This window comes from Grampus griseus, assembly GCF_964374135.1.
Source record: "Grampus griseus genome assembly, chromosome: 2".
Classification (NCBI taxonomy): domain Eukaryota; kingdom Metazoa; phylum Chordata; class Mammalia; order Artiodactyla; family Delphinidae; genus Grampus; species Grampus griseus.
In genome coordinates, this window is record NC_139018.1 from 77,280,018 (window position 1) to 77,293,994 (window position 13,977).

The 13,977-nt window shown below is 42.8% G+C and overlaps 1 protein-coding gene across 4 annotated transcripts in view; it reads right to left on the reverse strand.

The window, feature by feature from the left end:
* Positions 1-13,977, reverse strand: part of RYR3 (ryanodine receptor 3) — a 551,722-nt gene that overhangs the window by 139,469 nt on the left and 398,276 nt on the right. For all 4 annotated transcript variants that reach the window (XM_082647182.1, XM_082647181.1, XM_082647183.1 and 1 more), the window contains exons 39-40: positions 2,797-3,070; positions 434-548 (exon numbers count right to left, since the gene is read on the reverse strand). In XM_082647182.1, coding sequence (XP_082503308.1) covers positions 434-548; positions 2,797-3,070 — 389 coding nt within the window. The remainder of the gene's footprint in view (positions 1-433; positions 549-2,796; positions 3,071-13,977) is intronic.

The following is a 13,977-nucleotide window of genomic DNA, read 5'->3' on the forward strand; positions in this document are numbered from 1 at the left end:
AGGCTCCTTATGGGGGAGCTGGCCAGGAATTCCAGCATCGTCAGGAACTTGGCTCAGAGAGGAAACACGCGTACTCTGGTGGGAACACTGCCAGGATCGTTATTAAAATCGTGTTCTCCTTTAGAACAGCCTTCTCCTGACACAGCACCAAACACAGCAGGCTCCTAAGTGGGGCCAGAGGCATTCCATCTCCGAAGGAGCAGGGCTGCAGAGGATGGGAAGGAGACTAAGCAGCCCAGTGGAATGAGCGAGAAGAACTCCTACACTGGCTGGACCCCATCTCAGGGCTCCTTCCTGGCTGTGTGCTCATCCCCGCCCCCTCCTTGGGAAGAGTCACTAGGCAGTTGGCACCAGCCATGTGGCTGTGAAGAGGTCCCCTCATGTGTCCCTGCCCAGGGGTCAAGTTCTGGTTAAATTCTCCTCGGAGCATTACCTGAGATTTCTCTGCACCCAGCACGTTCACCATCACCTCCATGACTGTCTCGTGCATGCCAAGGACTCGCATGAGGTTGGGGTGCTGGTAAAACACCTTGTTGTTCATTATGTCTCTAGGGTAATCAGAGAGAGAGGTCAGCCCTTGCTTATTTCAACGCTACGACAATTCGGGGCGAGAACACACAAATGCACAAACATACTCGGGGTGAAGTAATGTACATGTGACGTGCTGGAAAGATGCTAAGAAGGCACTAGGTTGGTGAGAATATACATGGAGGGCCTTTCTCTAGCTGAAAGGAATATTTTGTGCTCCTTTATTTCTACTAAGTGCTCTCTTTCTTTGAAATATTTCCTTCTAATGACATTAAACAGTTGTCCCTTGCTTTTTTTGCTTGTAATAGTTTTGAGACAGCTCAAATCACTGGATTTCTCTTCCTCTGTGGGCTAAGGGTCTTCTATTTTCTGTTCTCTTGTCCTTATATCTATGCCTCTATGTACCTCAGTTATCCAAATGGTAGGGCTGTACCCTTTCCTTAAGGCAATTGTGTATTAGGTACCAATGACATTTTTGGACAGCAGTGCTAAAAAATCAATGAAATGATCAACAATGAAACATAAAAGGAATTATATTTTTAAGTCATTCAACATAAATTCACATAATAAAGCTGCAGGCAAATCAAAACACAGAAGCAGCCTGTGACGGGGCTGTGGAATCCCTCGCAGGTGGTTACTCTCTGCCCATACCCATTCCCCCAAGGTTTGCAGCTGTTAAGAGGAGACACAATCAGTTTTTAGCGCAGCTGTGTCTACTGCAAGGGCTGGGGGAGAGGCTAATTCTGTGGCTTTTTTCTCTTTCCATAGAAGTCTCTTCATCTCTATTATAAGATTCCTCTTTGGAAATGAGTTTAAAAAATGCATGCATCTTCCCCCGACTCCCAGCAGGTGTCCTCAGAGTCCCTGTTCTGGGGCTCAGTGATGCTCCTTTACTCCGCAGGCTCGTGGGTGGTAGGATGGAACATCCAGCGGCAGGAAGGTTGTAGCTCTAGTGCTTGATTTTAATCAAGTAAAACTGTGGGCTGGTCAGTGAACCTTGTGGGGCTTCAGTTTTCTCACCTGCAAAAGGGAACTATGCTACCTAATTAAAGGAAATCTTTTTGATATCTAAAATGTGATCTTGCTTGTGGTACATATATACAATGGAACACTACTCAGCCATAAAAAAGAATGAATATTTGCTATTTTCAGGAACGTGGATGGACTTGGGGGGCATTATGCTAAGTGAAATAAATCAAAGAAAGACAAATACTGTATGATATCACTTATATGTAGAATCTAATAAATATAACAAACTAGTGAATACAACGAAAAAGAAGCAGACCCACAGATATAGAAACCAAATTAGTGGTTGCTAGTGGGGAGGCGGGGAGGGGAAACATAGAGGTGGGGCAGTGGGAGGTACAAACTGTTGGGTGTGAGACAGGCTCAAGGATGTATTGTACAACACGGGGAATTTAGCCAATATTTTGTAATGACTGTAAATGAAAAGTAACCTTTAAAAATTGTATAAAATAAAAAAAATTTTTAAATGATGAAAATAAAAATAAATAAATAAAATGCAATCTTTCTGGTGACGTGGCTTCCAAGGAAGAACCACGAGCTACTGTCATTGGGAAAAGGTCTCAAAGAACTGAAGAAAATGACTCCACATCAGTCCTGAAAAAAGGGAGGAATTGGGCTGTAATTTTTCAGAGGGAAGTCTCAGAAGATCTCCAGTCAAAAACTCAAGGGCTCAAAACGTTTCTCTCTTGTGGAGTTGAACACACTGCCCCTTCCTCTGGATTTTTTCATTGCCTCCCTGGGGCTACTTTTATCAGATTCAAACTAAATATCTGCTTTTCTCCAAGATTCCTCCCCACTTCTTCTGGCCATGCCCCTTCATCCCCAGTAGCCCACTGTCTGGTCTCTCAGGTTATCGAAGGTGACTGATTTAACGAGCACATAATCCCATGAGGGGTGAAGTCAGGATGGGGGCACACGTAGGTTTTATGTGATTTGATTCCAGAACTGCCATGTAGCAAGTTGCACCATTTTCCCACCGGAAGTTTCTTTTTTTTTTTTTTCCGGTATGCGGGCCTCTCACTGTTGTGGTCTCTCCCGTTGTGGAGCACAGGCTCCGGACGCGCAGGCTCAGCGGCCATGGCTCACGGGCCCAGCCGCTCCACGGCACGTGGGATCTTCCCAGACCAGGGCACGAACCCGCGTTCCCCGCATCGGCAGGCTGACGCTCAACCACTGCGCCACCAGGGAAGCCCTCCCACCGGAAGCTTCTTGGAGAACCTGCCCTTGATGGGAATGACCTACCCCAGCCCGTTGATCATGAGCAGCTCCTCCTCCTTGCCCATCCGGACACTAAGCAGGCAGCGAATCTGGCCCAGGGCAGCCAGCAGGCTGATGGTGTCGCTCACGGAGGCCTGGCTGATGGTGTAGGTCTTCCGCAGAGCCTGCAGCAGCTCCCCGATGCTGTCGTACTGCCTCCGCAGGAGGTTGAACATCATCCGAACCAGCTCTGCATCCTGGATCTGGTCCTCCTGGGCCCAGCAGATCATGGTCTGTGAGATGAGCTCCTTCAGCGTCGCTAGAAGGACAAGAGGAAGGACCAGTACTGAGGCTGTCAAGGCTCAGGAGAGCTGCATACTTCCGCCACGTCATTCAGTGATAACACACATCATCAGCTGGGCAGGGTTAAAAAATTCTTTTTTTAAGGGTGGGGTATGGCAGGTAGAGAAGTAGAACATATTACCAAAAGGCAGGACCGTGAGCCGTACTATAAGAAAAGAGTATCTCCACTTTGAATTGAGAAACCTAAATATTCTATTTGGATTAAATGACATTAAATGACCTTTGAATGATGCTGGATGTAGAAGACGAAATAAGACGCCTTCTTGCCTTCAGGGTGCTCACAAGCTGGTTCTTTACATTTTCATTTTGACTTAAAAGTTACATTTTATCTTTATTTTATAATATAATGTAATACGCACTAACATGGATGCAAGCCCCACGGGATAGAGTGGGGAGTGAGTGATTCTGGATGGATGAAAACATTAAGAAGACATTGGTCACTGCTTCTTTAGAGTAAAGCACTATTAAGTGCTGAGATTTCTCTACCATAACTGCTATTCTCCAAGTGTTCTAAAGATACCACGTACCACGAACTGAGTAAGCCATGCCATTGACTCAAGAACTCTAAAATATATTTGAGTTGACACAAACATAAAAGTACATTAGGGGATGCAGAGAAGTAGACTGACAACACTCTTTTAGGTCCAAAGACTTTGCAACACTGGACATCTGGTTGTGTTGTCCTGGATCTTTTTTTTTTTTTTTTAGGTACGTGGGCCTCTCACTGTTGTGGCCTCTCCTGTTGCGGAGCACAGGCTCCGGACGTGCAGGCTCAGCGGCCATGGCTCACGGGCCCAGCCGCTCCGCGGCACGTGGGATCTTCCCGGACCGGGGCACGAACCCGTGTACCCTGCATCGGCAGGTGGACTCTCAACCACTGCGCCACCAGGGAAGCCCTGTCCTGGATCTTTGGCAGGAGTCAGCTGACATTATGTCAGGGACTAATTTCACAAGCATCAAGAGAGAAACCAGTATGACTCTGAATTCAAAATTTATCAGGGCTCACGCTGGTTGCACGGAAACACCACTGGCTGCACAAGTAAAGGAAAGACGGCTGAAGTGGGACTCAAACCAGCACTGGGACCTTCAGAGGTTGAACTGAATAGCCCCTGAGAAGTGCTGATGGGCACTGGTGGGGGAAGATGACCAAAAGAGAGAGGTAGATCTGTGCAGGAGGACAGAGTGATGGGAGCCCTGCCAGAATGTCTGGGAAGGCACTGCTCAACCCCTTCCATGTCATACACATTTCCAGAAGACGCCCTAACGGAAGTTAGAAATGCTGCTCTTATAACTTCATCCAAGTCCAGCTCTGCCTGTCACACTCCTGCAAGGTATGGATGGCACCAAGATCGTTAATTCAGACCCAGTGATAAAGGCAGAGCTCAGGGGATGATGAAGGTCACATAGTCTATCAGTGAAATGACTGGGAATAAACTCAGATGGGTGCTGTCGGTAGCCTGTGCCCCATCTTTAACAGTCTCGTTTTCTACTCCATATCACTAAATATGGCAGATATCTGCTCTACATACAGTAATGGCTCATCATAAGGATATAAAAATAGAACTTCATTACCAAAGCTGCAGAAGAGATCTAGATGTAATGGATTAGTTTAATTTACCGCTGTGTCAATCAACCCTGTGGGTGTTTTAGGTTCAGATAGGAGACGTAAGCTGAAAAACTTAAAAAAGGATACCCAAGGCAGAGAGAAGCACAGTTAAAAGATGTTCCTAAGACATCTCACTAGGCAGGGATATCTGTTAGGTCAGATAATATCTGTACTCTCTGAGAGAGAAAAGTTGTTTGTGGTCTAAGCCTGGGCTCCTCTCAGGAACTTGTTTCCTCAGTAGCCAAATGCAAAAGTTCCTGTTTCTCCTACCTAATAGTCACACTAAGGAATAAAAGCAGGACAGAACCATAGACACTCTTGGATGCAACGTAATTTTATCTAGTCCTAGTCCTGTATGTACAGTTCCCTCTTAAGCCTGAATTTGGCCTGAAAGAATTACAGTTCTCAATACTTACAACCACATACTTTGCAGAGATAACACACATCACCACAGTCCCCGCCGCACTTGAAAAGCAACCAACAGAGTTGTTAATCAGCTCAAGGGTCATTCCAACCGGGAATTTTACAGAGTCATAATGAAACCAAGCAAATATTAGCTTTCCCTTAACCTGGCTTTCAGATTAATTCAGGATTTGGGCTTGCTCTTAGCCACCACTGACTTACCAATCCAAATCAACATTTGTAGCCCAGAGAACGAAACATTGCCAGCAAAGCATCTCATGAGAGGGCAAATGGGAAAGGAAAAAGCTATTTTTTTTTTGGAAAGGGCAAGATTTTATTTTATTTTAATATAGTTGATTTACAATGTTGTGTTAATTTCTGCTATACAGCAAAGTGATTCAGTTATACATATATATATACATGTACACACACACACACACATATATATGTATACACAGTCTTTTTTTAAAGTTTTATTTTCCATTATGGTTTATCGCAGGACACTGAGTATAGTTCCCTGTGCTATCCAGTAGGATCTTGCTGTTATCCATTCTCTATGTAATAGTTTGTATCTGCTAATCCCAAATCCCCAATCCATCACACCCTCCCCCCCAACCCTCCTTGACAACCACAAGTCTGTTCTCTATGTCTGTGAGTCTGTTTCTGGGAAACAGCTCTTTAACCCAAAAGGGTGGAGCAGGAAACGCCCCACAGGTTCTTCATCCAGGCCAGCCTTCAAGGCACGGATGAGACAACAGGATAAACAATTATCTGTGTGTGACCAAGCTAACGCTCAGTTAAAAAAATGTGACCCCAAGATCCTGACAGAAAGAGCAACTCGTCATTGTGTGTGGATGGGCAGATGTAGTTCAGCCAAAGGCATGACATTTAAGGCCATTCTTGTTGGACAGGGGTTCAAACGGTGAGACCAAGGTCCAGAAAGTGAGACAAAGAATAACTATGAGAAGAAAACAAATTGGGGGGTGGGAGGAAACATTCTTAAGAACCCTGAGAAGCACACTTTGTGGCCTGACGTATGCTGAAGACCTAGCACCACCAAGAAAACGTAGACTGAATCACGAATTTCTAAAGGCCTAAACACTGCTGGGACTGAGAAAATGGAGCGTTATACCCCTGGCAGCAATGCTGTTGACAATTCCTCAGATTTTAATTAGCTCCCACGAGCCAGCATCAGAGAAGTGTAACCAGGGTAGAAAGGTTAAAAAGAATAAATTTTCTTTTTTTTCTATTTTATAAAATAAATGTATTTATTTTTGGCTTCATTGGGTCTTTGTTGCTGCGCATGGGCTTTCTCTAGTTGCGGTGAGCGGGGGCTACTCTTCATTACGGTGCGCGGGCTTCTCACTGCGGTGGCTTCTCTTGTTGCGGAGCACGGGCTCTAGGCGAGCGGGCTTCAGTAGTTGTGGCTCGCAGGCTCTAGAGTGCAGGCTCAGTAGTTGTGGCACACAGGCCTATTTGCTCCGCGGCATGTGGGGTCTTCTCGGACCAGGGCTCGAACCCATGTCCCCTGCATTGGCAGGCAGACTCTCAACCACTATGCCACCAGGGAAGCTCAATACATTTTCTAGAATGTGGTAGGCTCTCCCTGTATCTGTAAGTCTGGGGATTAAAATAATTAATGCACATAACCATGTCTGGCATATACCATGGGCTTAATAAAGGGTAACTATTATGCTATCTATGCCAGTAGCTATAAAAATGTGATCCACAGACCCCTGGGGTCTCCAAGACTCCTCAGGCAGTTTGCAAGGCCTACTGTATTTTCATAATAATTCTAAGATGTCGTTTGCCTTTTTAATTGTGTGGATAGCAACACTGATGGTGCAAAAGCAACAGCGAGTAAAACTGCTGGGGACGTAGCACAAATCAAGGCAGCAGCACCAAACTCTACGCTTTCCTGCCACATCCCTGAAACAACGCCCAGGGTCTCATAAGAATGTTCTGAGTGAAATATAAAGATTATTAATTTTATTAACAATAAACTCTTGAGTATACATCCTTTCAATGTCTGGTCTGACAAAATGGGAAGCGTGCCTAAAGCACTTCTGTTGTACAAAGGTCAGTGGTTTTCCTGAGGAAAAACACCTGTGCAATTGTCGTCATTGTTATGAGCTAAACGAGGTGCTTATTTCATGGAATGACATCTTAATTAAAAGAACGACAAACTATGGTTAATAGTTTGAGTATTAACCATAATACTCTCTTGAGTAACAGAAATAGTTTCTTAAAAATGAAAGAAGCCTGTCACTTGAAGGAAAACAACTGATAGTACCTATTGCCAAGTTTATCATTCGAGCTTTCAAGTGAAAACTAGAATTTTGCAAAATGTTTATCTGCCACTGTGAATTTGATAGCTTCCCAGCACTTAAAGACTTTTCTGATTAAGTTGTTGATATTAATGAATGATTTAAAAATATTTTATAATAAAATGTGTCAACATTTGAAAGCTCTGTAGAACTCAGTGAACCAGTAATTTCCCAAAGGTCAATGCATGATGTTACAAAAGCATCATGGGTAACAGAATCCATTTAACATGCAAGATAGACCAATGGATTGTTATGTAACCAAATACAAAAATTTCTTTAATATGATTTCAGATCCCACATAGCAAATTAACTTTTGAGGAACTATTACTTGCTGAGTTTTGACACAGAACCAAAGAAGAATATCCACAATTAACTGAAAAGGCTACTAAAAACACTCCTTCCCTTTGCAACTTTATATCTGTTTGAGGCCAATTCTCTAACCAGATATAAGAATTCCAAAAAAAAACCACCAAAAAACAGAATCTAGCTATCTTCTAAGTCAGACACAGATTTATAAAAATGCAAAACAATGTCACTCATCATTTTTTTAATTTTTAAAAATTCAGCTGTTTTTCATAGATGTTATTTATGTAACATGTAATGGGTTTACTATTTATTATTTAATTTATTTATTGAAGTACAGTTGATTTATAATGTATTAGTTTCAGGTGTACAACACAGTGATTCAATATTTCTATAGATTATACTCCATTTAAAGTTATTATAAGATATTGGTGGGCTTCCCTGGTGGCACAGTGGTTAAGAATCCGCCTGCCAACGCAGAGGACATGGGTTCGAGCCCTGGTCCGGGAAGATTCCACATGCCGCGGAGCAACTAAGCCTGTGCGCCACAACTACGGAGCCTGCACTCTAGAGCCCATGAGCCACAACTAGTGAAGCCCGTGCACCTACAGGCCGTGCTCTGCAACAAGATAAGCCACCACAATGAGAAGCCTGCACACTGCAACGAAGAGTAGCCTCCGCTCGCCGCAACTAGAGAAAGCCCGCACGCAGCAGCGAAGACCCAACGCAGCCAAAAATTAATAAATAAATAACAAAAAAACCCCATCATTTAAAAAAAAAAGATATTGGCTATATTCCCTGTGCTGTACAATATATCCTTGCAGCTTATGTATTTTATCAAGATCTTAATCCCCTACCCTATCTTGCCCCTCCTCTCTTCCCTCTCCCCACTGGTAACCACTAGTTTGTTCTCTGTATCTGTCAGTTTGTTTCTGTTTTGCTATATTCATTTGTTTGTTTTAGTTTTTAGATTCCACATGTAAGTGATAATACACTGTATTTGTCTTTCTCTGACTTATTTCACTAAGCATAATTGGGTTTATTATTTTTAAAGGAATTAACAAATAATCATTTTCCCATAAAACTGATAATAAATTAGAATTTAAAACAATTCTAATTCAGTTTTAAATGTGTTAACGTGATAGATATAATCCTCATAAACGAAAGCATTTGGGGAACCTTGGTAATTTTTAAGAGCATAAAGGGGTCTCAAGACCAAAATTTAGAGAATCCGTGGTCTCTATAAAAGGCCTATGTTAGGTGATGGCTGTGATTGGAAAGCAAAGCTTTCCCTACAGCTAAGATGAAACCCTGTTCCATTAGGCTATGTGATTCTAATCGAGTGGCTGAGACCTGAACCTTGAAAAGTGCAGCTTAGGAAGCCTTCTGTTTGTTTCTGGATAGGAGGTAGATTAAATGAGAGTATAGAAAGAGTAAGACAGCTCACATTGAGAATTAAAGTGAAGATTAAAGAATCATTATCTCGAAAGTTGAATCCCGGCAGTCGGCAAGGGGCCCAGCTGTTACTCATTCATCACCAAAGGGCTTCCCGCCAGCCTGAAGGGCCCTAAATGCTTCCCTCTTCCATTTGGGTTGAAGATCAGTCACCTTGGGGGCAAGGAGGGGGCCGGGATCTTTGATACGGAGGTTGCTGGACCTTCTGCAGCCTGCTCTGCGGCCAGTACAATGGGGTACACAGAGAAAAGGTGGGCTTCAGGCTGCAGAGGGAGGCATTAAACCTCTGCCCCCGACATTAGCTTACCTTTCAGCAAAGACTTCACTCTCATTAACGCTGGAAACCAGGGCTGTCAATTCCAGAAGGCTTTGCTCTGGAGGCCATGTATACCTAGGCCTCAGGACAGACGTCACTCACCTGTTTCTGGCTCTCCTCATCTTAGTAGCTGAATTACCTCCAGTTGTGTCCCTCCTAAATAAGCTTATTAATAATAGAACGATAATTTCTGTTATGTGCCCAATTTTGAGTAAAGAACTCTATATGAAACTATTTCAAGACACAGTAATTACCCACAGCAGCCTGGCTGGGAAAACTAAGTACATACACGTGAAGAAGAAATAAAGTGTAAAATAATGGGCGAAACTGTGTTGCCTAAGACATTTAGAAATAAGACAACTTATAAGAAGGTACAACTTCCATTGTAATACATATACCCAAAAGAAATCAGAGAAGCGAAATGATCAGATCTTCCCTTCTTACTTTTTTCCCTAACGAGTCCTTTATCTAAAGTTCTTTATGTTTCTAGAATAGGTCCACATTACATGGAGACTAAAGCAGAAGGGAGGGAAAAGTTCTATCATGAAGTTAAGAGGGTCCCTCCAGGGGAGATACAAAACGATCTGAGAGAAAAGACATTCCAATGGTTTGGAATGCCATTTCCCTTCAAAATATGATTCACACAAGTAGTTCACATAGTAAATACTTATTTTTTTTTCTGGTACCAATGGGAGAGTGCTGACAATTTTGGAAGGATTTTCAACAAAGCAAACGGAGGCGAGTCTCGAGATATATTTGAATCTCTTTCTTAAGCAGAGACAGATACAACTAAATATTGATTTCATTTCTGCTGTTTTTCTAAATGCATCTTTGGAAATGCTGCCCTTTAATGACTAAAGACACTCTGGTGTTCATAAGAAACACATCTCTATGTCTGTGAGTCTGTTTCTGTACTTAGAGAACGAATTTATGGTTACGGGAACGGGGCGGGGAGGAGGGGTAGATTGGGAGTTTGAGATTGACACGTCCACATTGCTATATTTAAAATATATAACCAACAAGGTCCTACTGTATAGCGCAGGGAGCTCTACTCAATATTCTGTAATAACCTATATGGGAAAAGAATCTGAAAAAGCATAGATACTTGTATATGTATAACTGAATCACTTTGTTGTACACCTGAAACTAACACATTGTTAATCAATGGGAAAAAAATTGCTAAAACTACAAAGAAAAGAAAAGAAATACATCTCCTGAAGGGGGCGAGGCTCTGGGAATAAGGTAAAGGTGAGGTGGAGAGGTCAATCTACTGTTTGCCATCATGTTCTGGCCCCTGTTACTTTCTCATAATGTGCACACACGTCTAATTGCTCCACTCAGAACCTCCACCCCATGTGATAAAATTGCTTCCCCAGTCTTGGTTGCAATGCTAGGATTTTTATCCACCAATTTACCTGTTCCAAGAAGGCCTTGTCAAGTGAACTGGATGGTTCAGCTCATGGGATTTTGAAAAAGCTAGCGTGCTCTTTTCAAAAACGAAAAAGAAAGAAAGATATGTAACCAAGCCCTTGTTTTTCTGTTGACAGAGAAAAAATCCTAAGAAACAGAACGGCTTTGGGATGCTAGACGTGTACGTGTGGTTTCCTTGATGATTATAAATGGCTTCGCTTATGAAATTATTAACATTCTGACTCACACCTTACTTTTGTAATTAGTCTAATTAGGGATAGCCAAATCTAGGCAATTATATCAAGTATATGATCTAGAAACCGCATTTTAAATGATTGCTCAGGCTAACTCAGAGTGGAAATATTTCTAAGGCACTGTATTGTTTAGGGAGACTTGATGACTGAAAGGTAGTCTAAAAGAAAAACAGCTACTTCACTACTTAATTTCTCGACTAGTCAGACATTCCACATAAGAAGAAAGGATCAGAGTGTCTTCAAATTAGAGCTAGCCTTACTTAGTACACCGGTTTGGGAGCCCAGGTAGTCATTTGTTGGTAAGTTGTTTATTTCCTTCCTCTCGTCACTTTGTAACCTCCTATTGGACCTCAGAACCTCAAGCCCAACCATTCTGTGAACCTAGCAAGCAAATTCTCTGGGGAGTCACCCATCATACGTGGTATAACGCTTTTCTAAATGGTCAAATTACCAGCTTTGCCATGCCAACTACAATAAGAGAAAGGCCATTTATTCTCACGGTGCAGGTTTAAATTTTTAGGCTTCAGAGGTCTGAAAAGAACCTTTTCATCTCTAAATTTAGACCGCAGTCCAAGTGGCCATCAAACAATGAAATGCATGCTTATTATCAGAGAGATGCTGGCCACTGGCAAAGCAAATCCCTGCAGCTTACAGATTCCAAACCTATGCTGGTGCTACGTTTCTTTGAGTGTGCTCTTAAATCTGGGTCAGTTTGGAAGAAAAAGTGTTCCCAATTACATTGTGGAGAGGGCGCAAACAAAACGGCACTGCCCTTAGTTTAAACTTAGAAAGCAATTTATAATGCTCACACTTACAATGGGAAAAGAAAAATAATTATGTGTCTCTAAATTACGTACACTTATTTTTAAATTCTAGGTGATTAAACAGTCAGCTTGTGGCATGCTGCAAATGCTCTGGAGGCGTAACAGTTGGTCGATCAATTCCGAGTAGAAAGAACAAGTGTATTTTGACCTCTGCTTTCTTCCTCCCTGGGGTAGGGTGAATAATGCCCCTCTACACCCCCGCCAAGATGTTCAGCTCTAAATTCTCAGAACCTGTGAATATGTTACCTTACATGGCAAAGATACTTTGCAGATGTGTTTAAGTGAAGGATCTCGAGATGGGAAGATTATCCCGGGTTATCTGGGTGGGCTCAATGTAATCACAAGTGTCCTTTTAAGAGGGAGGCAGGAGGGTTAGAGTCAGAGGAGGACTCGTGATGACAGAAGCAGAGGTTGGACGGGTAACTCTGCTGGAGGGGCCACCAGTCGAAAAATGCAGGAGGCCTTTTGAAGTTGGGAAAGGCAAGAAGAGGATTCTCTCCAGAGGACTGCAATGCTACTAACCTGTTTTAGACTTGTGACCTCCACAGCTGGGTGCTAACAAATTTGTGTTGTTTTACGCCACCAAGTTTGTGGTAATTTGTTACACCAGCAGCAGGAAACTAATATAGTTCCACGGATAGGAAGTCCTGGGTTGAGGATATCTGACTGTTTTCCTGAAGCTCCAAATCAGACTGGAGCATCTCAGTGAGCAAGTACTACAGACCCTGGGACCTGAGAGAGAGCCGGTTTTCTAAATTTTTTATGAGGCAGCTGGAGTAAATAAATAACAGGGTTGCTGACAAAAGCAGAGCCTCTCTGGATCTGGCCCAGAGCTTGTGTCAAACGAGAACAACATCAAATGCAGAAAGTACCTACCGTAGAACCGCTGTGGCCCATTAGATGACGTACACACATCACAGACAGCACCTTCTCTAGTTCCCGTAACACAGCTTGTTGGCCTCTACTCCCCCTCTGAACATCAAGGGTAGAAATGCCTACATCTCAACACTACCCGCTGAGTATATGAAAGATGCTGTAGGTGATGACCATCATGGCATAATGAATACTCCTGACAATGAGCCAGCATCCATTTGACCATCCTTCCTTCTTAACAGAACTCTGCTTTTGTACTGATATCTGCCTCTCTGCCTTATGGCCCATGTTCCTCTGTGAAAGGACCCAACACCACTACAAAGGTGGCTCTGTTGACTAAGTCACCAGCACATGTTATTTCCTAGGTCACACTCATCGGTTCATAAGTTGACCCATGATCGAGTTCTCCAAACAAAGGTGATCTCAGGATCCTTGCCTCGAATATCAGGGCAGAAGAAACTTTCTTGCTTTTCCCTTGGACACTGTAATGCATGGATGTAAGGCCCAGAACTACAGCCACCATGCTGGCTGGGGACATGAGCAGAGCCAAGGGATTAACTCAACCAGGGCCTGGCTCCATCTCTAAACCTCCAGATACGCCAGTCAAAAAAGTGCCTTGTCAGCTACTCTACCTGAATTGGGCTTTCTGTTCTTTTTTGATGAAAGCATCTGAAATGATCATTGTGGAGGTGCAGTTCTTACGTATGACCTGTGCTTTGTATATTCACTTCAGAAGCTGAGAGGGATACCAACTTCTAAGTATCAGAACATTAAACTGAGCACTGCTTTAGTGAATTCTTATATTCCCTTCCCTTACCCCGTGAAGTAGGAATTATTATTCTCTTTTTTACAGAGAAGAAAACTGAAACATACAGAAGTTACAGAAATTTGCCTAACGTTATAAGTAGTAAATGAGCGAGCAGGGATTCAAACCTTGCCTGCTAGAATCTAAACCCATCCGCTTTACCATCTTAGTGTTGCTTACTCTCAATAGCTTCATAAAATTCAGAAATAGTTATCTTTATTAATGCTTTACATTTATATTATACTGCTTAGATGGTCTCTTAATAAACTCCAAAATGGATTCAGAAAT